At 45.0% G+C, this 27,006-nt stretch overlaps 1 protein-coding gene across 1 annotated transcript in view; it reads right to left on the bottom strand.

Annotated features, from left to right (window-relative positions):
• Window positions 1–1,051: 1,051 nt before the first annotated feature.
• LOC133953431 (uncharacterized) overlaps window positions 1,052–27,006 on the bottom strand; it is a 32,472-nt gene continuing 6,517 nt past the window's right edge. Inside the window, exons 2-13 of the mRNA XM_062387356.1 lie at window positions 12,587–12,646; window positions 8,144–8,208; window positions 7,257–7,408; window positions 6,752–6,865; window positions 6,180–6,466; window positions 4,881–4,945; window positions 2,938–3,159; window positions 2,498–2,781; window positions 2,267–2,454; window positions 1,635–1,699; window positions 1,400–1,542; window positions 1,052–1,149 (exon numbers count right to left, since the gene is read on the bottom strand). Coding sequence (XP_062243340.1) covers window positions 1,052–1,149; window positions 1,400–1,542; window positions 1,635–1,699; window positions 2,267–2,454; window positions 2,498–2,781; window positions 2,938–3,159; window positions 4,881–4,945; window positions 6,180–6,466; window positions 6,752–6,865; window positions 7,257–7,408; window positions 8,144–8,208; window positions 12,587–12,646 — 1,743 coding nt within the window. The remainder of the gene's footprint in view (window positions 1,150–1,399; window positions 1,543–1,634; window positions 1,700–2,266; window positions 2,455–2,497; window positions 2,782–2,937; window positions 3,160–4,880; window positions 4,946–6,179; window positions 6,467–6,751; window positions 6,866–7,256; window positions 7,409–8,143; window positions 8,209–12,586; window positions 12,647–27,006) is intronic.

The raw sequence follows: 27,006 nt of genomic DNA, 5'->3' as shown, positions 1-27,006 counted from the left end.
CATGTACATGACGTGATAAACTTGTACATTACTTAATAATATCATTCATGCAATATTGTTTACACATATCTATCATATCTACGTTCTGTACATTTTTCTCGAATCAAAAGCTTCTTTTCAACCTTGTTTTGTGATTGATGGACCGAGGGTGGCTTAAATTTTATACAACGAGAAATATGGTGTAAAAGCGAACCAGCAAGAAATAAAAGACACATTCAAGACATGAGCCCTAACTAAGTCAGTGATTGTTACCAAGTGACCATTACAGAGGATTTTGGACAGCTCCCTTTTTGCAATGTGGGCATCAATATGCCATTGTTTTCTGATGGTGATTGAACTGCCTTTAATCTTGCCAGAATGTGCTCTCTTGCAAGGTTCTCAGGTGACCAAGGGCAAGGTACTTCTACTGGTACTTAGCCACCACATTATCATGTATTTGCTTGACAATGTTCACATTTATTGAACCACTTATTCTAAATCTTCAAATCTGTCCATCTGATCTCATTATATAAAATGAAGGGGGGAAAAAGAAAAACCCACAAGCTTATTTCTAATGCAACATTTTATTGATTTGCTGACAACAATTTATTATAGTAGTCTCATTAAACACAAACTGTCAATCAATTAAGATCTTAGTTGTTATAACGTACATTATTATTTCTAAACTAGCTTTCAGGAACTTGTTAAACCTTATGGGTATGCTTCTTTATGGTTTAACTAGTTCCTTCATTTATGGAATTGGATGTTAATTGTATCCTGCTTAATTCTTTTACTTTAAAATATTTAGTACAATACAATGTCAACATTGCCTTAACACAAAAGAGCATAAAAAACATCAGCCTTATCCAAATTGCCAATTCATATGTGATATTCATAATGATAATAAAAGCTATACAAATAGAGCTGAAACACAAGTAGTGAATCTTTGACACAAAGCACATATCCTTTTACCACCACACACGGTATTTGTAAATTTCATAATGTGCAATTCTGTCTTTTGTTCCTGGTTTATTGTTACTTGTTTTTCTCTCTCTTTCCCAAAGCACACTTGTTACAAGTTGATGAGCATCTGTGCCACAGCCAGCAGTGTTACTGAGAAGAATGCCAATGAGGCCTCAGTGCGCTGAGGTGCACTCTTTGATGTTGAGTCTGAAATATAAGAAAAAGCAAACGCACTGGTCAGACCACTTCTCAGGATTCAAAGTAATATCATAAGTTTAAAATGAGAGGTGCCAACAGAAGCCTTATACCAACCCCTTTAGCTTTCATTTAACTTTCTTTCTTTTTTTTAATTATAAGAGCATTATGAGATAAAAAATTACTTAATGATGTAATAAATGAATAAACATAAACTATAAGTTCATTAAGTTTGAACTTTCAAATGAAACCAACAACTTACGTGCAAAAACGGAGCCCTGTATAACGTTCAGAGAGGTAGAGCTGGCAAGTTCCTTGCTGAATTGTGAAGTTACATCACTCACTGAGGGAACAGAGTCTTTATCGCTGAACACAAGCGTTGATTCGACAATCACGGATCCTTCACTGCAGAAATAAAAGAGAAATAAGACTTTATGACAGCAGATGAGCAGCACATGTCTTACAGAAATAAATCAATGACTAAGATTTTGTCTTACCTGAATGAATTAACTAAGGAGCGAAGGTAAGATGCTCCATAATTCTTTGTCCCTGCTTCATTTAGCTGAAAGAGAAAAACTCAATCAATGGGAAATAAATTCAAAAAACATGTGGCCACAAGCACTACACAAATGCACAGATTTCTACATAACGAGTGAGGTGTTCCAGGATGTAGGCTCAATATGACTTTAGGTAAAGGTAACAAATTGCATTAAAAAAGAAAACCTTGAAATATAATAAAAAAGTTACTGAAATAAAAGTAATTATGTAAAAGTATGTAATTCTTAAAATGTTGATTGATGGATATTCAAATCAGAAGAAGAATGTAACTACAAGCTTCTGTAATTGACAATATTGCCAGTATCTTTATTTGTTCTCTGCCTTCTTATGAGTTGTAATTACTTTTATAAATATATATCCATCAAATAATGATGTATTAATGAATGTAAAATAAATTTAAATTTTAAATTGAAGGTAAAATCTGATATGTTTTCACTAATCTAGTGTTTCAGAGAATTATAATAGTATTAGAGACATAGGTTTATGTATTTTACATTTACAGGCAATTTTAGCAAAATCGCAAGTTTAAAGTGTTGTTAGAATTATTCTATTAGATGTGTATAAATCTTACCACAGTGACCACTTTCCAAGCTAAAGTCGAGAACGCTGTTGAGGATGAGTTGGATAGATCTGATGTAAATGTTCGGTTCAGACTAAAGGTAAGGCCAAGTGATCCCTCACTAGATGAGGGAGGATCTGTTGATGCAGTGGTGGACGTTGTAGTTGCAGTAGTTGCAGTAGTTGTAGTAGTTGCAGGAGTGGTAGTAGTAGTTGCAGTAGTTGTAGTAGTTGTAGTTGTTGCAGGAATGGTAGTAGTAGTTGCAGTAGTTGTAGTAGTTCCAGGAGTGGTAGTAGTAGTTGCAGTAGTTGTAGTAGCTGTAGAGCTGGGACCAGCTGTTGGGGCACTGGTAGGGGCAACTGAAGGGGTTGGACCAGCAGTTGTGGCGCTGGTAGGGGCAACTGTAGGGGTAGGACCAGCTGTTGGGGCACTGGTAGGGGCAACTGTAGGGGTCAGACCAGCCGTTGGGGCGCTGGTAGGGGCAACTGTAGGGGTAGGACCAGCTGTTGGGGCACTGGTAGGGGCAACTGTAGGGTTAGGACCAGCTGTTGGGGCGCTGGTAGGGGCAACTGTAGAGGTAGGACCAGCTGTTGGGGCGCTGGTAGGGGCAACTGTAGAGGTAGGACCAGCTGTTGGGGCGCTGGTAGGGGCAACTGTAGGGGTCGGATCAGTCGTTTGGGCACTGGTAGGGGCAACTGTAGGGGTTGGACCAGCCGTTGTGGCGCTGGTAGGGGCAACTGTAGGGGTAGGACCAGCTGTTGGGGCACTGGTAGGGGCAACTGTAGGGGTCAGACCAGCCGTTGGGGTGCTGGTAGGGGCAACTGTAGGGGTAGGACCAGCTTTTGGGGTGCTGGTAGGGGCAACTGTAGGGGTAGGACCAGCTGTTGGGGCGCTGGTAGGGGCAACTGTAGGGGTCGGATTAGTCGTTTGGGCACTGGAAGGAGCAGCAGTGGAAACAGATGTTGTTGCAACTGTTGATGCACTTTTTCCTGTTAGCAACAAAATCAGACATTTAGTTAATATCAGAGTAGAAAATGAAACTATATACAGTTTTTCAAAATAATAGGAAAACAAAATTGTAACACATAAAACATATTAGCAGGGTCCTCTGTCCTCTTGCTCTAATTAAGGGTAAACAAACATCACTTTACTGTTTTCTGCTTAAAACTCTTTTATCTTCTGACGGCTCATTACTGATGGGTCCTTATTAATACTGATGCTCATTATCAAAGGTAGACTTAATGTTAAATGATGGGACTGGAAGGAAAAGTGCTGCAGAAGACATGTTATTATTGTCAACACATGCATGCGAGCCACACCAGTTTAGCAAATCAGCCATCATGCACGCACAACGCTGTAGACATAAACATAAATAGACACCTCATTTGCCACTTTGGCATGTTGTTACATTACGATATTGTTGCCATCATATTGGACACTAGTAGGACTAGCCCAACGAAAGGGGCTGCTATGTGCCTGGAAACAAAACATTGTAATGCTAAACAAATTCTCAACTATCAGTGAGATATTTTTTAATATACTGTATATATACCACATTTATCTATGTTACTAGTTGGGCTATAAATGCTCCTAGACATTCAAAAGAAGAGTATATATCCATGGTATGCTTGAATAAATTGAATCACGAAGGTGTTTGAAATTATTTTCATAATTAAAAAAAAAACTCATAATCATGTTAAGGCACTTTTACAAAGAACTTGGGCAAACAAATCCTCCCCTTTTGTAGTGCCAATTCGTCCCTCGTATCAAACACGGCAGTAATCCTACCTCGAGAAACAGTAATGGGCCTGATTGTTTATGGCTGTGCCACAAAATAAAGCTCAACGTTTTCTGGTGATGTTTTTCAGAGTTGTGTGAATATAAAATATAAAATTCAAATTTCATTTAGTCCAAACAACTTTGCAATGTAAATAGGAAATGTTTTCCATATTTTACCTCTGAATTATATCTATATTAAGCCTCTCCCTCACTTCAACAAAAAAAGAACTATTCTTTACAAAAGAAAGCATGCTATCATGTCTAAAACACAGCACAAAATACGTATTAAAGAGTTAAACTGTTGATTTAGTACTGTGTTATGTAGTGTTAATAAAACAATCTGACAATGCATACCTGTTATAACAATGCTTGATGTGTCAATTGAAAGAGAGAAGTTGGGATTGTTTCTTGCTTCATCCACCAGAACATTTTCCGCATCAGTAGTTTCTGGCACTGAGCTGGTATTTTTGAACTGAAGCTCAGCCTCTACAACAACTGATCCTTCACTGTAAGGAAAATCATTAATAATGTTATGTGGCATTTGTGACCAGTAACTGTTTATACATAGATGAGATATGCATCTCTAATTCTTCCCACTTTCCAGAAATGAAGCCAAAATATCGCTGGTAAGAATGCTGCCATCTCATGCTTTTGGAGTCTGAGTCTGTGCAATAGTCATCATGGAGCTGGGCCAGGGTGTAGATCTGTGATCCAGATACTTTGGCTTCACTTTTGGCAGCTGTCATGTCATCCTTCTTCATTTACAGCCATATCAAAATAATACTAAAATGTACTGCAGACATTTGATGAAGTCAAAATGATTGATTGAAAAACCATTGTCATTTACCTGAAAGAGATGATCTTAGTCCCGATGAATCTGTCTCCGTATTCTTCCGAATAGACAGCATCAATCTGGGGAAATGAAATTGACAAATAGTAAGAGTAATATACAAAAACAGGATTAGAGAAGGACGACGGTTGCAATTACATAAACACTGTCTCATTTTGGTCATTTATTTTCCAATTTTATTTCATTTCCAAATGTCTTCAGATGGAATTCATTAACCTGGACCAAAGAAAGTGACAGGTAATACATTTTTAAAAACAGGATGAGAGATGAAAGAGAACTGCTTATACGACAGGATTGTTTAATTTTCATCGTTAAGTCTACATTTGTATTTCAAGGCTTGAGTAACAAATTGTCACTGGTTTGCCACAATATTGCAATATTTGTTTCATTTATCACTCAGTCATTAATGAACAGAGCTTCAAGTGCTGAAGAAGTGGTTCTTAATCCTGCTGTCACAACTCTCCTTCTTTTTCAGTATCATTAACTTTGAGAAATAGTTTCTTTTACAACATTTACATTGATTTCTCAGGGAACGAGAACACACTCCATAGTGTGCATACCTCTACCAAGCTCTATTAAGCAGAATCACATTTCATACAGTCATAGATACCAGTTTCCTAAATGGGCCTGATTTCTTTCATTCAGATCCCAGCTTATTCCCGGGGAAATTAACATACGTTCATCCCTATATTTTGTTTACCAATTCACATTGATTATGAACACTAATATATTAAGAATGAAATAAAAATATTAAGATATTTCTTTGTACTTACTGCTGTAACTATTGTATTTTCTAATGTCTTGAACTCCTCGGATGATTTGTTTCCAAGTTGTGAGGTAAAATTTTGTTGCAATTTAAATTCCAACGGAAGTGTTGAATCTTCTTCTTGTGCAACTGTTGTGACAACCGCTGCTGAGGATCCAGATGTTGGTGAGGAGGTTGCATTGCCTAGAAGTATATTAAAAATTAGGGTCTACCTGATTGTACCATAATTATAATATAAACACCATTCCTGAATTATACATGACCTGATGATGAATTAAATAAAAGGTGTTCTCTACTGAGAACATTGAAGGGAAACTGATACCTATAGGTGACACGGTGGAGATTGGTGGTGATGTCATGCTGACTGGTGGTGAAGTCCTGGTGACTGGTGGTGAGGTCATGTTGATTGGTGGAGATGTAATGTTGACTGTTGGTGAGGTCATGTTGATTGGAGGTAATGTCATGTTGACTGGTGGTGAGGTCCTGATGACTGGTGATGAGGTCATGTTGATTGGTGGTGGTGATGTCACGTTGACTGGTGGTGAGGTCACGTTGATTGGTGGAGATGTAATGTTGAGTGTTGGTGAGGTCATGTTGATTGGAGGTAATGTCATGTTGACTGGTGGTGAGGTCATGTTGACTGAAGGTGGAGACGTCATGTTGATTGGTGGTGGTGATGTCATGTTGACTGGTGGTAAGGTCATGCTGAATGGTGGTGATGTCTTGATGACTGGTGGTGAAGTCATGTTGACTGAAGGTGGAGACGTCATGTTGATTGGTGGTGGTGTCATAGTGACTGGTGGTGAGGTCATGTTGACTGGTGGTGGTGATGACAAGTGGACGGGTTGTGATGTCATTGTGAATAGTGGTGAGGTCGAGATGAATGGTGGTGAGGTCATGTTGATTGGTGGTGGTGATGTCATGTTGACTGGTGGTGATGTCATGATGATAGGTGGTGAGGTCATGTTGACTGGTGGTGAGGTCATGTTGATAGGTGGTGGTGATGTCAAGTTGACTGGTGGTGAGGTCACGTTGATTGGTAGAGATGTAATGTTGACTGGTGGTGAGGTCATGTTAACTAGTGGTGAGGTCATATTCACACCTGTAGAGCCAGTTGGAACATAGGTTGCAGCAGTTGTAGCAACTGTGACATTGGCAGCTGAAGTGATAGGCACAGTTGTAACAGTTGCTGGGCTTGTTGTTGGTGTAGCAATTTCTGTAACAACCAAAAGGATATTGTTTCAGTGGTTTCAGGATCTTTTGAATCAGTACAAAATCGTCTCTACATAGTCAAAATAATCACGGTTAACATACGTATCGCAACACACAAATTACAGCTTATCTTCCCAACCTTTACCATATAGGAGGTTTAGTCTTCTTATCTCTAAGATTGGTCACCACAAAACTTGACTGTCAAACATGGTCTTTATCAGAAGAATGCAGTCTTCAGGAGAGTTGCTATTTGTGCAGACAAACTCTTCTGAAGAGTGTCACTTTTTATCCAAACAAATTTGACCATTTCAACTCATATTTTTTTAATATTTTCAGCTGTAGTCAATTTCTGTATTATGTAGTGTTAGCAACAAAACCTATTACACAATGCTTACCTGTTATAACAATGCTTGATGTGTTAATTGAAAGAGAGAAGTTGGGATTGTTGGTTGCTTCATCCACCAGAACATTTTCCGCAGCAGTAGTTTCTGGCACTGAGCTGGTATTTTTGAACTGAAGCTCAGCCTCTACAACAACTGATCCTTTACTGTAAGGAAAATCATTAATATTGTTACGTGTCATTCATGACCAGTAACTGTTTATACATAGATGAACGATGTATCAATATTTCACTCCACTTTTTCCAAAAATGAAGATAAAATATCACTGGTAAGGATGCTGCGATCTCATGCCATTGAAATCTGAGTCTGTGCAATAGTCATCTTGGAGGTTGGCCAGGGTGTAGGTGCCAATAAACCCAGCAGCCCAATCAAACGTCAATCCCAGCTGTCAATCATTATGTCTCACCCGATTTTTGTACCTTAAAATAACTAATATAAAACATAAATTTTACCTTTTGATTAAAATAAATACAAATTACCTGAATTGTCAGAAATCGTCTTTGGTAAAAAAACAAATATCTGACATGTATTTTTAACACTTTTTGGGATATAAGCCTCTGTCCCATATGTTAAGATGGAGAGGACAGAATTTATGACCTTTTCTGTTAGAAGCCACTGGCATGTGATCCAGATACTTTGGCTTCACTTTTGGCAGTTGTCATGTCATCCTTCTTCATTTACAGCCATTCTTATTGACATGTCAAAATTATACCAAAATGTACAGCAGACATTTGATAAAGTCAAAACTATTTATTAAATAAAGAATGGGAATTCCACACATACTGACTCTATTTCAATTACTACAGTTCCCTGCAAACAGCTTTAGTGACACAGTTACTATTTTCTTCTTCAGACGTTCGATAAAGTGTGATGTCACTTACCTGAAAGAGATGATCTTAGTTCCAACGAATCTGTCTCCATATTCTTCCGAATAGACAGCATCAAGCTGGGGAAATGAAATTGACAAACAGTAAGAGTAATATACCAAAACAGGATTAGAGAAGGAAGACGGTTTCAACTACATAAACACTGTCTCATTTTTTGTCATTTAAACCCAAAGCAACCCTGCTGTCACAACTCTCCTTCTTTTTTCAGTATCATTAACTTTGAGAAATAGTTTCTTTTACAACATTTACATTGATTTCTCAGAGACGAGAACACACTCCATAGTGTGCATACCTCCACCAAGCTCTATTAAGCAGAATCACATTTCATACAGTCATAGATACCAGTTTCCTAAATGGGCCTGGTTTCTTTCATTCAGATCCCAGCTTATTCCCGGGGAAATTAACATACGATCATCCCTATATTTTGTTTACCAATTCACATTGATTATGAACACTTATATATTAAGAATGACATAAAAATATTAAGATATTTCTTTGTACTTACTGCTGTTACTATTGTAGTTTCTAATGTCTTGAACTCCTCGGATGATTTGTTTCCAAGTTGTGAGGTAAAATTTTGTTGCAATTTAAATTCCAACGGAAGTGTTGAATCTTCTTCTTGTGCAACTGTTGTGACAACCGCTGCTGAGGATCCAGATGTTGGTGAGGAGGTTGCATTGCCTAGAAGTATATTAAAAATTAGGGTCTACCTGATTTGTACCATAATTATAATATAAACACCATTCCTGAATGATACATGACCTGATGATGAATTAAATAAAAGGTGTTCTCTACTGAGAACATTGAAGAGAAACTGATACCTATAGGTGACACGGTGGAGATTGGTGGTGATGTCATGCTGACTGGTGGTGATGTCATGTTGACTGGTGGTGAGGTCACGTTGATTGGTGGAGATGTAATGTTGACTGTTGGTGAGGTCATGTTGATTGGAGGTAATGTCATGTTGACTGGTGGTGAGGTCATGTTGACTGAAGGTGGAGATGTCATGTTGATTGGTGGTGGTGATGTCATGTTGACTGGTGGTGAGGTCATGCTGAATGGTGGTGATGTCCTGGTGACTGGTGGTGAAGTCATGTTGACTGAAGGTGGAGACGTCATGTTGATTGGTGGTGGTGTCATAGTGACTGGTGGTGAGGTTATGTTGACTGGTGGTGGTGACGTCATGTTGACTGGTGGTGATGTCATGTTGACGGGTTGTAATGTCATGGTAACTGGTGGTGAAGTCAAGGTGACTGGTGGAAATGTCCTGGTGACTGGTGGTGAGGTGATGTTGACTGGTGGTGAGGTCATGTTGATTGGTGGTGGTGATGTCAAGTTGACTGGTGGTGAGGTCACGTTGATTAGAGGAGATGTAATGTTGACAAGTGGTGAGGTCAAGGTGACTGGTGGAAATGTCATGTTGACTGTTGATGAGGTCATGGTGACTGTTGGTGAGGTCATGTTGACTGGTGGTGAGGTCAAGGTGACTGGTGGAGATGTCATGTTGACTGGCAGAGATGTCATGTTAACTGGTGGTGGTGATGTCATGGTGACTAGTGGTGAAGTAATGTTGACTGTTGGAGATGTCATGTTGACTGATGGTGGTGAGGTAATGTTGCTTGGTGGTGATGTCATGGTGACTGGTGGTGAGGTCATGAGGACTGGTGGGGAAGTCATGTTGACTGGTGTTGGTGATGTCATGTTGACTGCTGGTGATGTCATGGTCACTGGTGATGAGGTCATGACGACCGGTGGTGAGGTCATGTTGACTGGTGGTGATGTCATGGTCACTGGTGATGAGGTCATGACGACTGGTGGTGAGGTCAAGGTGACGGGTGGAGATGTCATGTTGACTGGGGGAGATGTCATGGTGACTGGAGGTGAGGTCATGTTGACTGGTTGTGGTGATGTCATATTGACTGATGGTGACGTCATGGTGACTGGTGGAGATGTCATGTTGACTGGTAGAGATGTCATGCTGACTGGCGGTGAGGTCATGTTAACTGGTGGTGGTGATGTCATGGTGACTGGTGGTGAAGTCATGTTGACTGGTTGTGGTGATGTCATGGTGACTGGTGGTGAGGTTGTGTTGACTGATGTTGGTGAGGTAATGTTAACTGGTGGTGAGGTCATGTTGACTGGTGGTGGTGATGTCATGTTGACTGGTAGTGATGTCATGGTAACAGGTGGTGAGGTCATGATGACTGGTGGTGAGGTCATGTTGACTGGTGGAAGTGATGTCATGTTGACAAGTGGTGAGGTCAAGGTGACTGGTGGAGATGTCATGTTGACTGGTGGAGATGTCATGGTAACTGGTGGTGAGGTCATGATGACTGGTGGTGAGGTCATGTTGACTGGTGGTAGTGATGCCATGTTGACAAGTGGTGAAGTAATGTTGACTGGTGGAGATGTCATGTTGACTGATGGTGGTGAGGTAATGTTGCTTGGTGGAGATGTCATGTTGACTGGTGGTGGTGATGTCATGGTGACTGGTGCAGAGGTTGTGATGACTTGTTGTGATGTCATGGTGACTGGTGGGGAGGTCAAGTTAACTGGTGGTGAAGTCATGATGACTGGTGGTGAGGTCATGGTGACTGGAGGTGAGGTCATGTTGACTGGTGGTGAGGTCATGTTAACTGGTGGTGTTGATATCATGGTAACTGGTAGAGAGGTAATTATGACTGGTGGTGAGGTCATGTTGACTAGTGGTGGTGATGTCAAGTTGACTGGTGGTGAGGTCAGGATGACTGGTTGTGAGGTCATGTTGACTGGTGGTGAGGTCATGATGACTGATGGTGGTGATGTCATGTTGACTGTTGATGAGGTCATGGTGACTGTTGGTGAGATCAGGGTGACTGGTGGCGAGGTCATGTTAACTGGTGGTGATGTCATGGTAAATAATGGTTGTGATGTCATGTTGACTGGTTGTGGTGATGTCATGTTGACTGGTATTGAGGTTATGTTGACTGGTGGTGGTGATGTCATGGTCACTGGTGGTGAGGTCATGACAACTGGTGGTGAGGTCATGTTGAATGGTGGTGGTGATGTCATGTTGACTGGTAGTGATGTCATGGTAACAGGTGGTGAGGTCATGATGACTGGTGGTGAGGTCATGTTGACTGGTGGTAGTGATGTCATGTTGACAAGTGGTGAAGTAATGTTGACTGGTGGAGATGTCATGTTGACTGATGGTGGTGAGGTAATGTTGCTTGGTGGAGATGTCATGTTGACTGGTGGTGGTGATGTCATGGTGACTGGTGCAGGGGTTGTGATGAGTTGTTGTTGTGATGTCATGGTGACTGGTGGGGAGGTCAAGTTAACTGGTGGTGAAGTCATGATGACTGGTGGTGAGGTCATGTTGAATGGAGGTGAGGTCATGTTGACTGGTGGTGAGGTCATGTTAACTGGTGGTGTTGATATCATGGTAACTGGTTGAGAGGTCATTATGACTGGTGGTGAGGTCATGTTGACTAGTGGTGGTGATGTCAAGTTGACTGGTGGTGAGGTCAGGATGACTGGTGGTGAGGTCACTGTGACTGGTGGTGAGGTCATGTTGACTGATGATGGTGATGTCATGTTGACTGTTGATGAGGTCATGGTGACTGTTGGTGAGGTCATGTTGACTGGTGGTGAGGTCATGATGACTGTTGATGAGGTCATGGTGACTGGAGGTGAGGTTATGTTGACTGGTGGTGAGGTCATGTTAACTGGTGGTGTTGATGTCATGGTAACTGTTGGTGAGGTCATGATGACTGGTGGTGAGGTCATGTTGACTGGTGGTAGTGATGTCATGTTGAAAAGTTGTGAGGTCAAGGTGACTGGTGGAAATGTCATGTTGACTGGTGGTGGTGATGATATGTTGACTAGTGGTAATGTCAAGTTAACTGGTGGTGAAGTCATGATGACTGGTGGTGAGGTCATGGTGACTGGAGGTGAGGTCATGTTGACTGGTGGTGAGGTCATGTTAACTGGTGGTGCTGATATCATGGTAACTGGTTGAGAGGTCATTATTACTGGTGGTGAGGTCATGTTGACTAGTGGTGTTGATGTCAAGTTAACTGGTGGTGAGGTCAGGATGACTGGTTGTGAGGTCACTGTGACTGATGGTGAGGTCATGTTGACTGTTGATGAGGTCATGGTGACTGTTGGTGAGGTCATGTTGACTGGTGATGTCATGTTGACTGGTGGTAAGGTCAAGGTTACTGGTGGAGATGTCATTGTGACTGGCGGAGATGTCATGTTAACTGGTGGTGGTGATATCATGGTGACTGGTGGTGAAGTAATGTTGACTGGTGGAGATGTCATGTTGACTGATGGTGGTGAGGTAATGTTGCTTGGTGGGGATGTCATGTTGACTGGTGGTGGTGATGTCATGGTGACTGGTGCAGAGGTTGTGATGACTTGTTGTTGTGATGTCATGGTGACTCTCGGGGAGGTCAAGTTAACTGGTGGTGAGGTCATGTTAACTGGTGGTGTTGATATCATGGTAACTGGTTGAGAGGTCATTATGACTGGTGGTGAGGTCATGTTGACTAGTGGTGAGGTCATGTTAACTGGTGGTGTTGATATCATGGTAACTGGTTGAGAGGTCATTATGACTGGTGGTGAGGTCATGTTGACTAGTGGTGGTGATGTCAAGTTGACTGGTGCTGAGGTCAGGATGACTGGTGGTGAGGTCACTGTGACTGGTGGTGAGGTCATGTTGACTGATGATGGTGATGTCATGTTGACTGTTGATGAGGTCATGGTGACTGTTGGTGAGGTCATGTTGACTGGTGGTGAGGTCATGATGACTGGTGGTGAGGTCATGGTGACTGGAGGTGAGGTTATGTTGACTGGTGGTGAGTTCATGTTAACTGGTGGTGTTGATATCATGGTAACTGGTTGAGAGGTCGTTATGACTGGTGGTGAGGTCATGTTGACTGATGGTGGTGAGGTACTGTTGCTTGGTGGAGATGTCAGGTTGACTGGTGGTGGTGATGTCATGGTGACTGGTGCAGGGGTTGTGATGACTTGTTGTTGTGATGTCATGGTGACTGGTGGGGAGGTCAAGTTAACTGGTGGTGAAGTCATGATGACTGGTGGTGAGGTCATGGTGACTGGAGGTGAGGTCTTGTTGACTGGTGGTGAGGTCATGTTAACTGGTGGTGTTGATATCATGGTAACTGGTTGAGAGGTCATTATGACAGATGGTGAGGTAATGTTGACTAGTGGTGGTGATGTCAAGTTGACTGGTGGTGAGGTAATGTTGCTTAGTGGAGATGTCAGGTTGACTGGTGGCGATGATGTCATGGTGACTGATGCAGAGGTTGTGATGACTTTTTGTTGTGATATCATGGTGACTAGTGGGGAGGTCATGTTGACTGGTGTTGGTGATGTCATGTTGACTGCTGGTGATGTCATGGTCACTGGTGGTGAGGTCATGACAACTGGTGGTGAGGTCATGTTGACTGGTGGTGTTGATGTCTTGTTGACTGGTGGTGAGGTCAAGGTGACTGGTGGAGATGTCTTGTTGACTGGTGGAGATGTCATGTTGATTGGTGGTGAGGTCATGTTGACTGGTGGTGAGATCAGGGTGACTGGTGGTGAGGTCATGTTGACTGGTGGTGATGTCATGGTAACAGGTGCCGAGGTCATGATGACTGGTGGTGAGGTCATGTTAACTGGTGGTGGTGATGTCATGGTGACTGGTGGTGAAGTAATGTTGACTGTTGGAGATGTCATGTTGACTGATGGTGGAGATGTCATGTTGACTGGTGGTGGTGATGTCATGTTGACTGGTGGGGAGGTCAAGTTAACTGGTGGTGAAGTCATGATGACTGGTGGTGAGGTCATGGTGACTGGTGGTGAGGTCATGGTGACTGGTGGTGAAGTAATGTTGCTTGGTGGAGATGTCATGTTGACTGGTGGTGGTGATGTCATGGTGACTGGTGCAGAGGTTGTGATGACTTGTTGTGATGTCATGGTGATTGGTGGGGAGGTCAAGTTAACTGGTGGTGAAGTCATGATGACTGGTGGTGAGGTCATGGTGACTGGAGGTGAGGTCATGTTGACTGGTGGTAAGGTCATGTTAACTTGGGGTGTTGATGTCATGGTAACTGTTGGTGAGGTCATGATGACTGGTGGTGAGGTCATGTTGACTGGTGGTAGTGATGTCATGTTGAAAAGTGGTGAGGTCAAGGTGACTGGTGGAAATGTCATGTTGACTGGTGGTGGTGATGTCATGTTGACTGGTGGTAATGTCAAGTTAACTGGTGGTGAAGTCATGATGACTGGTGGTGAGGTCATGGTGACTGGAGGTGAGGTCATGTTGACTGGTGGTGAGGTCATGTTAACTGGTGGTGCTGATATCATGGTAACTGGTTGAGAGGTCATTATTACTGGTGGTGAGGTCATGTTGACTAGTGGTGGTGATGTCAAGTTGACTGGTGCTGAGGTCAGGATGACTGGTGGTGAGGTCACTGTGACTGGTGGTGAGGTCATGTTGACTGATGATGGTGATGTCATGTTGACTGTTGATGAGGTCATGGTGACTGTTGGTGAGGTCATGTTGACTGGTGGTGAGGTCATGATGACTGGTGGTGAGGTCATGGTGACTGGAGGTGAGGTTATGTTGACTGGTGGTGAGGTCATGTTAACTGGTGGTGTTGATATCATGGTAACTGGTTGAGAGGTCGTTATGACTGGTGGTGAGGTCATGTTGACTGATGGTGGTGAGGTACTGTTGCTTGGTGGAGATGTCATGTTGACTGGTGGTGGTGATGTCATGGTGACTGGTGCAGGGGTTGTGATGACTTGTTGTTGTGATGTCATGGTGACTGGTGGGGAGGTCAAGTTAACTGGTGGTGAAGTCATGATGACTGGTGGTGAGGTCATGGTGACTGGAGGTGAGGTCTTGTTGACTGGTGGTGAGGTCATGTTAACTGGTGGTGTTGATATCATGGTAACTGGTTGAGAGGTCATTATGACAGATGATGAGGTAATGTTGACTAGTGGTGGTGATGTCAAGTTGACTGGTGGTGAGGTAATGTTGCTTAGTGGAGATGTCAGGTTGACTGGTGGTGGTGATGTCATGGTGACTGATGCAGAGGTTGTGATGACTTTTTGTTGTGATATCATGGTGACTAGTGGGGAGGTCATGTTGACTGGTGTTGGTGATGTCATGTTGACTGCTGGTGATGTCATGGTCACTGGTGGTGAGGTCATGACAACTGGTGGTGAGGTCATGTTGACTGGTGGTGTTGATGTCTTGTTGACTGGTGGTGAGGTCAAGGTGACTGGTGGAGATGTCTTGTTGACTGGTGGAGATGTCATGTTGATTGGTGGTGAGGTCATGTTGACTGGTGGTGAGATCAGGGTGACTGGTGGTGAGGTCATGTTGACTGGTGGTGATGTCATGGTAACAGGTGCCGAGGTCATGATGACTGGTGGTGAGGTCATGTTAACTGGTGGTGGTGATGTCATGGTGACTGGTGGTGAAGTAATGTTGACTGTTGGAGATGTCATGTTGACTGATGGTGGAGATGTCATGTTGACTGGTGCTGGTGATGTCATGTTGACTGGTGGGGAGGTCAAGTTAACTGGTGGTGAAGTCATGATGACTGGTGGTGAGGTCATGGTGACTGGTGGTGAGGTCATGGTGACTGGTGGTGAAGTAATGTTGCTTGGTGGAGATGTCATGTTGACTGGTGGTGGTGATGTCATGGTGACTGGTGCAGAGGTTGTGATGACTTGTTGTGATGTCATGGTGATTGGTGGGGAGGTCAAGTTAACTGGTGGTGAAGTCATGATGACTGGTGGTGAGGTCATGGTGACTGGAGGTGAGGTCATGTTGACTGGTGGTAAGGTCATGTTAACTTGGGGTGTTGATGTCATGGTAACTGTTGGTGAGGTCATGATGACTGGTGGTGAGGTCATGTTGACTGGTGGTAGTGATGTCATGTTGAAAAGTGGTGAGGTCAAGGTGACTGGTGGAAATGTCATGTTGACTGGTGGTGGTGATGTCATGTTGACTGGTGGTAATGTCAAGTTAACTGGTGGTGAAGTCATGATGACTGGTGGTGAGGTCATGGTGACTGGAGGTGAGGTCATGTTGACTGGTGGTGAGGTCATGTTAACTGGTGGTGCTGATATCATGGTAACTGGTTGAGAGGTCATTATTACTGGTGGTGAGGTCAAGGTTACTGGTGGAGATGTCATTGTGACTGGCGGAGATGTCATGTTAACTGGTGGTGGTGATATCATGGTGACTGGTGGTGAAGTAATGTTGACTGGTGGAGATGTCATGTTGACTGATGGTGGTGAGGTAATGTTGCTTGGTGGAGATGTCATGTTGACTGGTGGTGGTGATGTCATGGTGACTGGTGCAGAGGTTGTGATGACTTGTTGTTGTGATGTCATGGTGACTCTCGGGGAGGTCAAGTTAACTGGTGGTGAGGTCATGTTAACTGGTGGTGTTGATATCATGGTAACTGGTTGAGAGGTCATTATGACTGGTGGTGAGGTCATGTTGACTAGTGGTGGTGATGTCAAGTTGACTGGTGGTGAGGTCAGGATGACTGGTTGTGAGGTCACTGTGACTGGTGTTGAGGTCATGTTGACTGATGGTGGTGATGTCATGTTGACTGTTGATGAGGTCATGGTGTCTTTTGGTGAGGTCATGTTGACTGTTGATGTCATGTTGACTGTTGGTGAGGTCAAGGTGACTGTTGGAGATGTCATGTTGACTGGCAGAGATGTCATGTTAACTGGTGGTTGTGATGTCATGGTGACAGGTGGTGAAGTAATGTTGACTGGTGGAGATGTCATGTTGACTGATGGTGGTGAGGTAATGTTGCTCGGTGGAGATGTCAGGTTGACTGGTGGTGGTGATGTCATGGTGACTGGTGCAGAGGTTGTGATGACTTGTTGTTGTGATGTCATGGTGACTAGTGGGGAGGTCATGTTGACTGGTGTTGGTGATGTCATGTTGACTGCTGGTGATGTCATGGTCACTGGTGGTGAGGTCATGACAACTGGTGGTGAGGTCATGTTGACTGGTGGTGTTGATGTCTTGTTGACTGGTGGTGAGGTCAAGGTGACTGGTGGAGATGTCATGTTGACTGGTGGAGATGTCAAGTTTACTGGTGGTGAAGTCATGATGACTGGTAGTGAGGTCATGTTAACTGGTGGTGCTGATATCATGGTAACTGGTTGAGAGGTCATTATTACTGGTGGTGAGGTCATGTTGACTAGTGGTGGTGATGTCAAGTTGACTGGTGCTGAGGTCAGGATGACTGGTGGTGAGGTCACTGTGACTGGTGGTGAGGTCATGTTGACTGATGATGGTGATGTCATGTTGACTGTTGATGAGGTCATGGTGACTGTTGGTGAGGTCATGTTGACTGGTGGTGAGGTCATGATGACTGGTGGTGAGGTCATGGTGACTGGAGGTGAGGTTATGTTGACTGGTGGTGAGGTCATGTTAACTGGTGGTGTTGATATCATGGTAACTGGTTGAGAGGTCGTTATGACTGGTGGTGAGGTCATGTTGACTGATGGTGGTGAGGTACTGTTGCTTGGTGGAGATGTCAGGTTGACTGGTGGTGGTGATGTCATGGTGACTGGTGCAGGGGTTGTGATGACTTGTTGTTGTGATGTCATGGTGACTGGTGGGGAGGTCAAGTTAACTGGTGGTGAAGTCATGATGACTGGTGGTGAGGTCATGGTGACTGGAGGTGAGGTCTTGTTGACTGGTGGTGAGGTCATGTTAACTGGTGGTGTTGATATCATGGTAACTGGTTGAGAGGTCATTATGACAGATGGTGAGGTAATGTTGACTAGTGGTGGTGATGTCAAGTTGACTGGTGGTGAGGTAATGTTGCTTAGTGGAGATGTCAGGTTGACTGGTGGCGGTGATGTCATGGTGACTGATGCAGAGGTTGTGATGACTTTTTGTTGTGATATCATGGTGACTAGTGGGGAGGTCATGTTGACTGGTGTTGGTGATGTCATGTTGACTGCTGGTGATGTCATGGTCACTGGTGGTGAGGTCATGACAACTGGTGGTGAGGTCATGTTGACTGGTGGTGTTGATGTCTTGTTGACTGGTGGTGAGGTCAAGGTGACTGGTGGAGATGTCTTGTTGACTGGTGGAGATGTCATGTTGATTGGTGGTGAGGTCATGTTGACTGGTGGTGAGATCAGGGTGACTGGTGGTGAGGTCATGTTGACTGGTGGTGATGTCATGGTAACAGGTGCCGAGGTCATGATGACTGGTGGTGAGGTCATGTTAACTGGTGGTGGTGATGTCATGGTGACTGGTGGTGAAGTAATGTTGACTGTTGGAGATGTCATGTTGACTGATGGTGGAGATGTCATGTTGACTGGTGGGGAGGTCAAGTTAACTGGTGGTGAAGTCATGATGACTGGTGGTGAGGTCATGGTGACTGGTGGTGAGGTCATGGTGACTGGTGGTGAAGTAATGTTGCTTGGTGGAGATGTCATGTTGACTGGTGGTGGTGATGTCATGGTGACTGGTGCAGAGGTTGTGATGACTTGTTGTGATGTCATGGTGATTGGTGGGGAGGTCAAGTTAACTGGTGGTGAAGTCATGATGACTGTTGGTGAGGTCATGGTGACTGGAGGTGAGGTCATGTTGACTGGTGGTAAGGTCATGTTAACTTGGGGTGTTGATGTCATGGTAACTGTTGGTGAGGTCATGATGACTGGTGGTGAGGTCAGGTTGACTGGTGGTAGTGATGTCATGTTGAAAAGTGGTGAGGTCAAGGTGACTGGTGGAAATGTCATGTTGACTGGTGGTGGTGATGTCATGTTGACTGGTGGTAATGTCAAGTTAACTGGTGGTGAAGTCATGATGACTGGTGGTGAGGTCATGGTGACTGGAGGTGAGGTCATGTTGACTGGTGGTGAGGTCATGTTAACTGGTGGTGCTGATATCATGGTAACTGGTTGAGAGGTCATTATTACTGGTGGTGAGGTCATGTTGACTAGTGGTGGTGATGTCAAGTTGACTGGTGCTGAGGTCAGGATGACTGGTGGTGAGGTCACTGTGACTGGTGGTGAGGTCATGTTGACTGATGATGGTGATGTCATGTTGACTGTTGATGAGGTCATGGTGACTGTTGGTGAGGTCATGTTGACTGGTGGTGAGGTCATGATGACTGGTGGTGAGGTCATGGTGACTGGAGGTGAGGTTATGTTGACTGGTGGTGAGGTCATGTTAACTGGTGGTGTTGATATCATGGTAACTGGTTGAGAGGTCGTTATGACTGGTGGTGAGGTCATGTTGACTGATGGTGGTGAGGTACTGTTGCTTGGTGGAGATGTCATGTTGACTGGTGGTGGTGATGTCATGGTGACTGGTGCAGGGGTTGTGATGACTTGTTGTTGTGATGTCATGGTGACTGGTGGGGAGGTCAAGTTAACTGGTGGTGAAGTCATGATGACTGGTGGTGAGGTCATGGTGACTGGAGGTGAGGTCTTGTTGACTGGTGGTGAGGTCATGTTAACTGGTGGTGTTGATATCATGGTAACTGGTTGAGAGGTCATTATGACAGATGGTGAGGTAATGTTGACTAGTGGTGGTGATGTCAAGTTGACTGGTGGTGAGGTAATGTTGCTTAGTGGAGATGTCAGGTTGACTGGTGGTGGTGATGTCATGGTGACTGATGCAGAGGTTGTGATGACTTTTTGTTGTGATATCATGGTGACTAGTGGGGAGGTCATGTTGACTGGTGTTGGTGATGTCATGTTGACTGCTGGTGATGTCATGGTCACTGGTGGTGAGGTCATGACAACTGGTGGTGAGGTCATGTTGACTGGTGGTGTTGATGTCTTGTTGACTGGTGGTGAGGTCAAGGTGACTGGTGGAGATGTCTTGTTGACTGGTGGAGATGTCATGTTGATTGGTGGTGAGGTCATGTTGACTGGTGGTGAGATCAGGGTGACTGGTGGTGAGGTCATGTTGACTGGTGGTGATGTCATGGTAACAGGTGCCGAGGTCATGATGACTGGTGGTGAGGTCATGTTAACTGGTGGTGGTGATGTCATGGTGACTGGTGGTGAAGTAATGTTGACTGTTGGAGATGTCATGTTGACTGATGGTGGAGATGTCATGTTGACTGGTGGTGGTGATGTCATGTTGACTGGTGGGGAGGTCAAGTTAACTGGTGGTGAAGTCATGATGACTGGTGGTGAGGTCATGGTGACTGGTGGTGAGGTCATGGTGACTGGTGGTGAAGTAATGTTGCTTGGTGGAGATGTCATGTTGACTGGTGGTGGTGATGTCATGGTGACTGGTGCAGAGGTTGTGATGACTTGTTGTGATGTCATGGTGATTGGTGGGGAGGTCAAGTTAACTGGTGGTGAAGTCATGATGACTGGTGGTGAGGTCATGGTGACTGGAGGTGAGGTCATGTTGACTGGTGGTAAGGTCATGTTAACTTGGGGTGTTGATGTCATGGTAACTGTTGGTGAGGTCATGATGACTGGTGGTGAGGTCATGTTGACTGGTGGTAGTGATGTCATGTTGAAAAGTGGTGAGGTCAAGGTGACTGGTGGAAATGTCATGTTGACTGGTGGTGGTGATGTCATGTTGACTGGTGGTAATGTCAAGTTAACTGGTGGTGAAGTCATGATGACTGGTGGTGAGGTCATGGTGACTGGAGGTGAGGTCATGTTGACTGGTGGTGAGGTCATGTTAACTGGTGGTGCTGATATCATGGTAACTGGTTGAGAGGTCATTATTACTGGTGGTGAGGTCAAGGTTACTGGTGGAGATGTCATTGTGACTGGCGGAGATGTCATGTTAACTGGTGGTGGTGATATCATGGTGACTGGTGGTGAAGTAATGTTGACTGGTGGAGATGTCATGTTGACTGATGGTGGTGAGGTAATGTTGCTTGGTGGAGATGTCATGTTGACTGGTGGTGGTGATGTCATGGTGACTGGTGCAGAGGTTGTGATGAATTGTTGTTGTGATGTCATGGTGACTCTCGGGGAGGTCAAGTTAACTGGTGGTGAGGTCATGTTAACTGGTGGTGTTGATATCATGGTAACTGGTTGAGAGGTCATTATGACTGGTGGTGAGGTCATGTTGACTAGTGGTGGTGATGTCAAGTTGACTGGTGGTGAGGTCAGGATGACTGGTTGTGAGGTCACTGTGACTGGTGTTGAGGTCATGTTGACTGATGGTGGTGATGTCATGTTGACTGTTGATGAGGTCATGGTGTCTGTTGGTGAGGTCATGTTGACTGTTGATGTCATGTTGACTGTTGGTGAGGTCAAGGTGACTGTTGGAGATGTCATGTTGACTGGCAGAGATGTCATGTTAACTGGTGGTTGTGATGTCATGGTGACAGGTGGTGAAGTAATGTTGACTGGTGGAGATGTCATGTTGACTGATGGTGGTGAGGTAATGTTGCTCGGTGGAGATGTCAGGTTGACTGGTGGTGGTGATGTCATGGTGACTGGTGCAGAGGTTGTGATGACTTGTTGTTGTGATGTCATGGTGACTAGTGGGGAGGTCATGTTGACTGGTGTTGGTGATGTCATGTTGACTGCTGGTGATGTCATGGTCACTGGTGGTGAGGTCATGACAACTGGTGGTGATGTCATGTTGACTGGTGGTGTTGATGTCTTGTTGACTGGTGGTGAGGTCAAGGTGACTGGTGGAGATGTCATGTTGACTGGTGGAGATGTCAAGTTTACTGGTGGTGAAGTCATGATGACTGGTGGTGAGGTCATGGTGACTGGAGGTGAGGTCATGTTGACTGGTGGTGAGGTCATGTTAACTGGTGGTGTTGATGTCTTGGTAACTGGTGGTGAGGTCATGATGACTGGTGGTGAGGTCATGTTGACTGGTGGTAGTGATGTCATGTTGACAAGTGGTGAGGTCAAGGTGACTGGTGGAAATGTCATGTTGACTGGTGGTGGTGATGTCATGTTGACTGGTGGTAATGTCAAGTTAACTGGTGGTGAAGTCATGATGACTGGAGGTGAGGTCATGTTGACTGGTGGTGAGGTCATGTTAACTGGTGGTGGTGATGTCATGGTGACTGGTGCAGAGGTTGTGATGACTTGTTGTGATGTCATGGTGATTGGTGGGGAGGTCAAGTTAACTGGTGGTGAAGTCATGATGTCTGGTGGTGAGGTCATGGTGACTGGAGGTGAGGTCATGTTGACTGGTGGTGGTGATGTCAAGTTGACTGGTGGTGAGGTCAGGATGACTGGTTGTGAGGTCACTGTGACTGGTGGTGAGGTCATGTTGACTGATGGTGGTGATGTCATGTTGACTGTTGATGAGGTCATGGTGACTGTTGGTGAGGTCAAGGTGACTGGTGGAGATGTCATGTTGACTGGCAGAGATGTCATGTTAACTGGTGGTTGTGATGTCATGGTGACAGGTGGTGAAGTAATGTTGACTGGTGGAGATGTCATGTTGACTGATGGTGGTGAGGTAATGTTGCTCGGTGGAGATGTCAGGTTGACTGGTGGTGGTGATGTCATGGTGACTGGTGCAGAGGTTGTGATGACTTGTTGTTGTGATGTCATGGTGACTAGTGGGGAGGTCATGTTGACTGGTGTTGGTGATGTCTTGTTGACTGCTGGTGATGTCATGGTCACTGGTGGTGAGGTCATGACAACTGGTGGTGAGGTCATGTTGACTGGTGGTGTTGATGTCTTGTTGACTGGTGGTGAGGTCAAGGTGACTGGTGGAGATGTCATGTTGACTGGTGGAGATGTCAAGTTAACTGGTGGTGAAGTCATGATGACTGGTGGTGAGGTCATGGTGACTGGAGGTGAGGTCATGTTGACTGGTGGTGAGGTCATGTTAACTGGTGGTGTTGATGTCTTGGTAACTGGTGGTGAGGTCATGTTGACTGGTGGTGAGGTCATGTTGACTGGTGGTGGTGATGTCATGTTGACTGGTGGTAATGTCAAGTTAACTGGTTGTGAAGTCATGATGACTGGTGGTGAGGTCATGGTGACTGGAGGTGAGGTCATGTTGACTGGTGGTGAGGTCATGTTAACTGGTGGTGTTGATATCATGGTAACTGGTGGTGAGGTCAGGATGACTGGTTGTGAGGTCACTGTGACTGATGGTGAGGTCATGTTGACTGTTGATGAGGTCATGGTGACTGTTGGTGAGGTCATTTTGACTGGTGATGTCATGTTGACTGGTGGTGAGGTCAAGGTGACTGGTGGAGATGTCATGTTGACTGGCGGAGATGTCATGTTAACTGGTGGTGGTGATGTCATGGTGACTGGTAGTGAAGTAATGTTGCTTGGTGGAGATGTCATGTTGACTGATGGTGGTGATGTCATGGTGACTGGTGCAGAGGTTGTGATGACTTGTTGTGATGTCATGGTGATTGGTGGGGAGGTCAAGTTAACTGGTGGTGAAGTCATGATGACTGGTGGTGAGGTCATGGTGACTGGAGGTGAGGTCATGTTGACTGGTGGTGAGGTAATGTTAACTGGTGGTGTTGATGTCATGGTAACTGGTGGTGAGGTCATGATGACTGGTGGTGAGGTCATGTTGACTGGTGGTAGTGATGTCATGTTGACAAGTGGTGAGGTCAAGGTGACTGGTGGAAATGTCATGTTGACTGGTGGTGGTGATGTCATGTTGACTGGTGGTAATGTCAAGTTAACTGGTGGTGAAGTCATGATGACTGGTGGTGAGGTCATGGTGACTGGAGGTGAGGTAATGTTGACTGGTGGTGAGGTCAAGTAAACTGGTGGTGTTGATATCTTGGTAACTGGTTGAGAGGTCATTATTACTGGTGGTGAGGTCATGTTGACTAGTGGTGGTGATGTCAAGTTAACTGGTGGTGAGGTCAGGATGACTGGTTGTGAGGTCACTGTGACTGATGGTGAGGTCATGTTGACTGATGGTGGTGACGTCATGTTGACTGTTGATGAGGTCATGGTGACTGTTGGTGAGGTCATGTTGACTGGTGATGTCATGTTGACTGGTGGTGAGGTCAAGGTGACTGGTGGAGATGTCATGTTGACTGGCGGAGATGTCATGTTAACTGGTGGTGGTGATGTCATGGTGACTGGTGTTGAAGTAATGTTGACTGGTGGAGATGTCATGTTGACTGATGGTGGTGAGGTAATGTTGACTGGTGGAGATGTCATGTTGACTGGTGGTGGTGATGTCATGGTGACTGGTGCAGAGGTTGTAATGACTTGTTGTTGTGATATCATGGTGACTCTCGGGGAGGTCAAGTTAACTGGTGGTGAGGTCATGTTAACTGGTGGTGTTGATATCATGGTAACTGGTTGAGAGGTCATTATGACTGGTGGTGAGGTCATGTTGACTAGTGGTGGTGATGTCAAGTTGACTGGTGGTGAGGTCAGGATGACTGGTTGTGAGGTCACTGTGACTGGTGGTGAGGTCATGTTGACTGATGCTGGTGATGTCATGTTGACTGTTGATGAGGTCATGGTGACTGTTGGTGAGGTCATGTTGACTGTTGATGTCATGCTGACTGTTGTTGAGGTCAAGGTGACTGTTGGTGAGATCAGGGTGACTGGTGGTGAGGTCATGTTGACTGGTGGTGAGGTCATGTTGACTGGTGGTGATGTCGTGGTAAATGATGGTTGTGATGTCATGTTGACTGGTTGTGGTGATGTCATGTTGACTGACAGTGAGGTCATGTTGACTGGTGGTGGTGATGTCATGGTCACTGGTGGTGAGGTCATGACAACTGGTGGTGAGGTCATGTTGACTGGTGGTGGTGATGTCATGTTGACTGGTAGTGATGTCATGGTAACAGGTGGTGAGGTCATGATGACTGGTGGTGAGGTCATGTTGACTGGTGGTAGTGATGTCATGTTGACAAGTGGTGAAGTAATGTTGACTGGTGGAGATGTCATGTTGACTGATGGTGGTGAGGTAATGTTGCTTGGTGGAGATGTCATGTTGACTGGTGGTGGTGATGTCATGGTGACTGGTGGTGAAGTAATGTTGACTGATGGAGATGTCATGTTGACTGATGGTGGTGAGGTAATGTTGCTTTGTGGAGATGTCATGTTGACTGGTGGTGGTGATGTCATGGTGACTGGTGCAGAGGTTTTGATGATTTCTTGTTGTGATGTCATGGTGACTGGTTGTGGTGATGTCATATTGACTGATGGTGAGGTCATGGTGACTGGTGGAGATGTCATGTTGACTGGTAGAGATGTCATGCTGACTGGTGGTGAGGTCATATTGACTGGTGGTTGTGATGTCATGTTGACTGTTGGTGAGGTATTTTTAACTGGTGCTGAGGTCATGTTGACTGGTGGTGAGGTCATGTTAACTGGTGGTGGTGATGTCATGCTGACTGGTGGTGAGGTCATATTGACTGGTTGTGGTGATGTCATGGAGACTGGTGGTGAGGTTGTGTTGACTGATGTTGGTGAGGTAATGTTAACTGGTGGTGAGGTCATGTTGACTGGTGGTGGTGATGTCATGTTGACTGGTAGTGATGTCATGGTAACTGGTGGTGAGGTCATGATGACTGGTGGTGAGGTCATGTTGACTGGTGGTAGTGATGTCATGTTGACAAGTGGTGAGGTCAAGGTGACTAGTGGAGATGTCATGGTGACTGGAGGTGAGGTCATGTTGACTGGTGGTGAGGTCATGTTAACTGGTGGTGTTGATGTCTTGGTAGCTGGTGGTGAGGTCATGATGACTGGTGGTGAGGTCATGTTGACTGGTGGTAGTGATGTCATGTTGACAAGTGGTGAGGTCAAGGTGACTGGTGGAAATGTCATGTTGACTGGTGGTGGTGATGTCATGTTTACTGGTGGTAATGTCAAGTTAACTGGTGGTGAAGTCATGATGACTGGTGGTGAGGTCATGGTGACTGGAGGTGAGGTCATGTTGACTGGTGGTGAGGTCATGTTAACTGGTGGTGTTGATATCATGGTAACTGGTGGTGAGGTCAGGATGACTGGTTGTGAGGTCACTGTGACTGATGGTGAGGTCATGTTGACTGATGGTGGTGAGGTCATGTTGACTGTTGATGAGGTCATGGTGACTGATGGTGAGATCATTTTGACTGGTGATGTCATGTTGACTGGTGGTGAGGTTAAGGTGACTGGTGGAGATGTCATGTTGACTGGCGGAGATGTCATGTTAACTGGTGGTGGTGATGTCATGGTGACTGGTAGTGAAGTAATGTTGCTTGGTGGAGATGTTGTGTTGACTGATGGTGGTGATGTCATGGTGGCTGGTGCAGAGGTTGTGATGACTTGTTGTGATGTCATGGTGATTGGTGGGGAGGTCAAGTTAACTGGTGGTGAAGTCATGATGACTGGTGGTGAGGTCATGGTGACTGGAGGTGAGGTCATGTTGACTGGTGGTGAGGTAATGTTAACTGGTGGTGTTGATGTCATGGTAACTGGTGGTGAGGTCATGATGACTGGTGGTGAGGTCATGTTGACTGGTGGTAGTGATGTCATGTTGACAAGTGGTGAGGTCAAGGTGACTGGTGGAAATGTCATGTTGACTGGTGGTGGTGATGTCATGTTGACTGGTGGTAATGTCAAGTTAACTGGTGGTGAAGTCATGATGACTGGTGGTGAGGTCATGGAGACTGGAGGTGAGGTCATGTTGACTGGTGGTGAGTTCAAGTAAACTGGTGGTGTTGATATCTTGGTAACTGGTTGAGAGGTCATTATTACTGGTGGTGAGGTCATGTTGACTAGTGGTGGTGATGTCAAGTTAACTGGTGGTGAGGTCAGGATGACTGGTTTTGAGGTCACTGTGACTGATGGTGAGGTCATGTTGACTGATGGTGGTGACGTCATGTTGACTGTTGATGAGGTCATGGTGACTGTTGGTGAGGTCATGTTGACTG

Source organism: Platichthys flesus, chromosome 5 (assembly GCF_949316205.1).
Source record: "Platichthys flesus chromosome 5, fPlaFle2.1, whole genome shotgun sequence".
Lineage (NCBI taxonomy): Eukaryota > Metazoa > Chordata > Actinopteri > Pleuronectiformes > Pleuronectidae > Platichthys > Platichthys flesus.
This window is presented reverse-complemented; position numbering and strand designations above follow the sequence as displayed.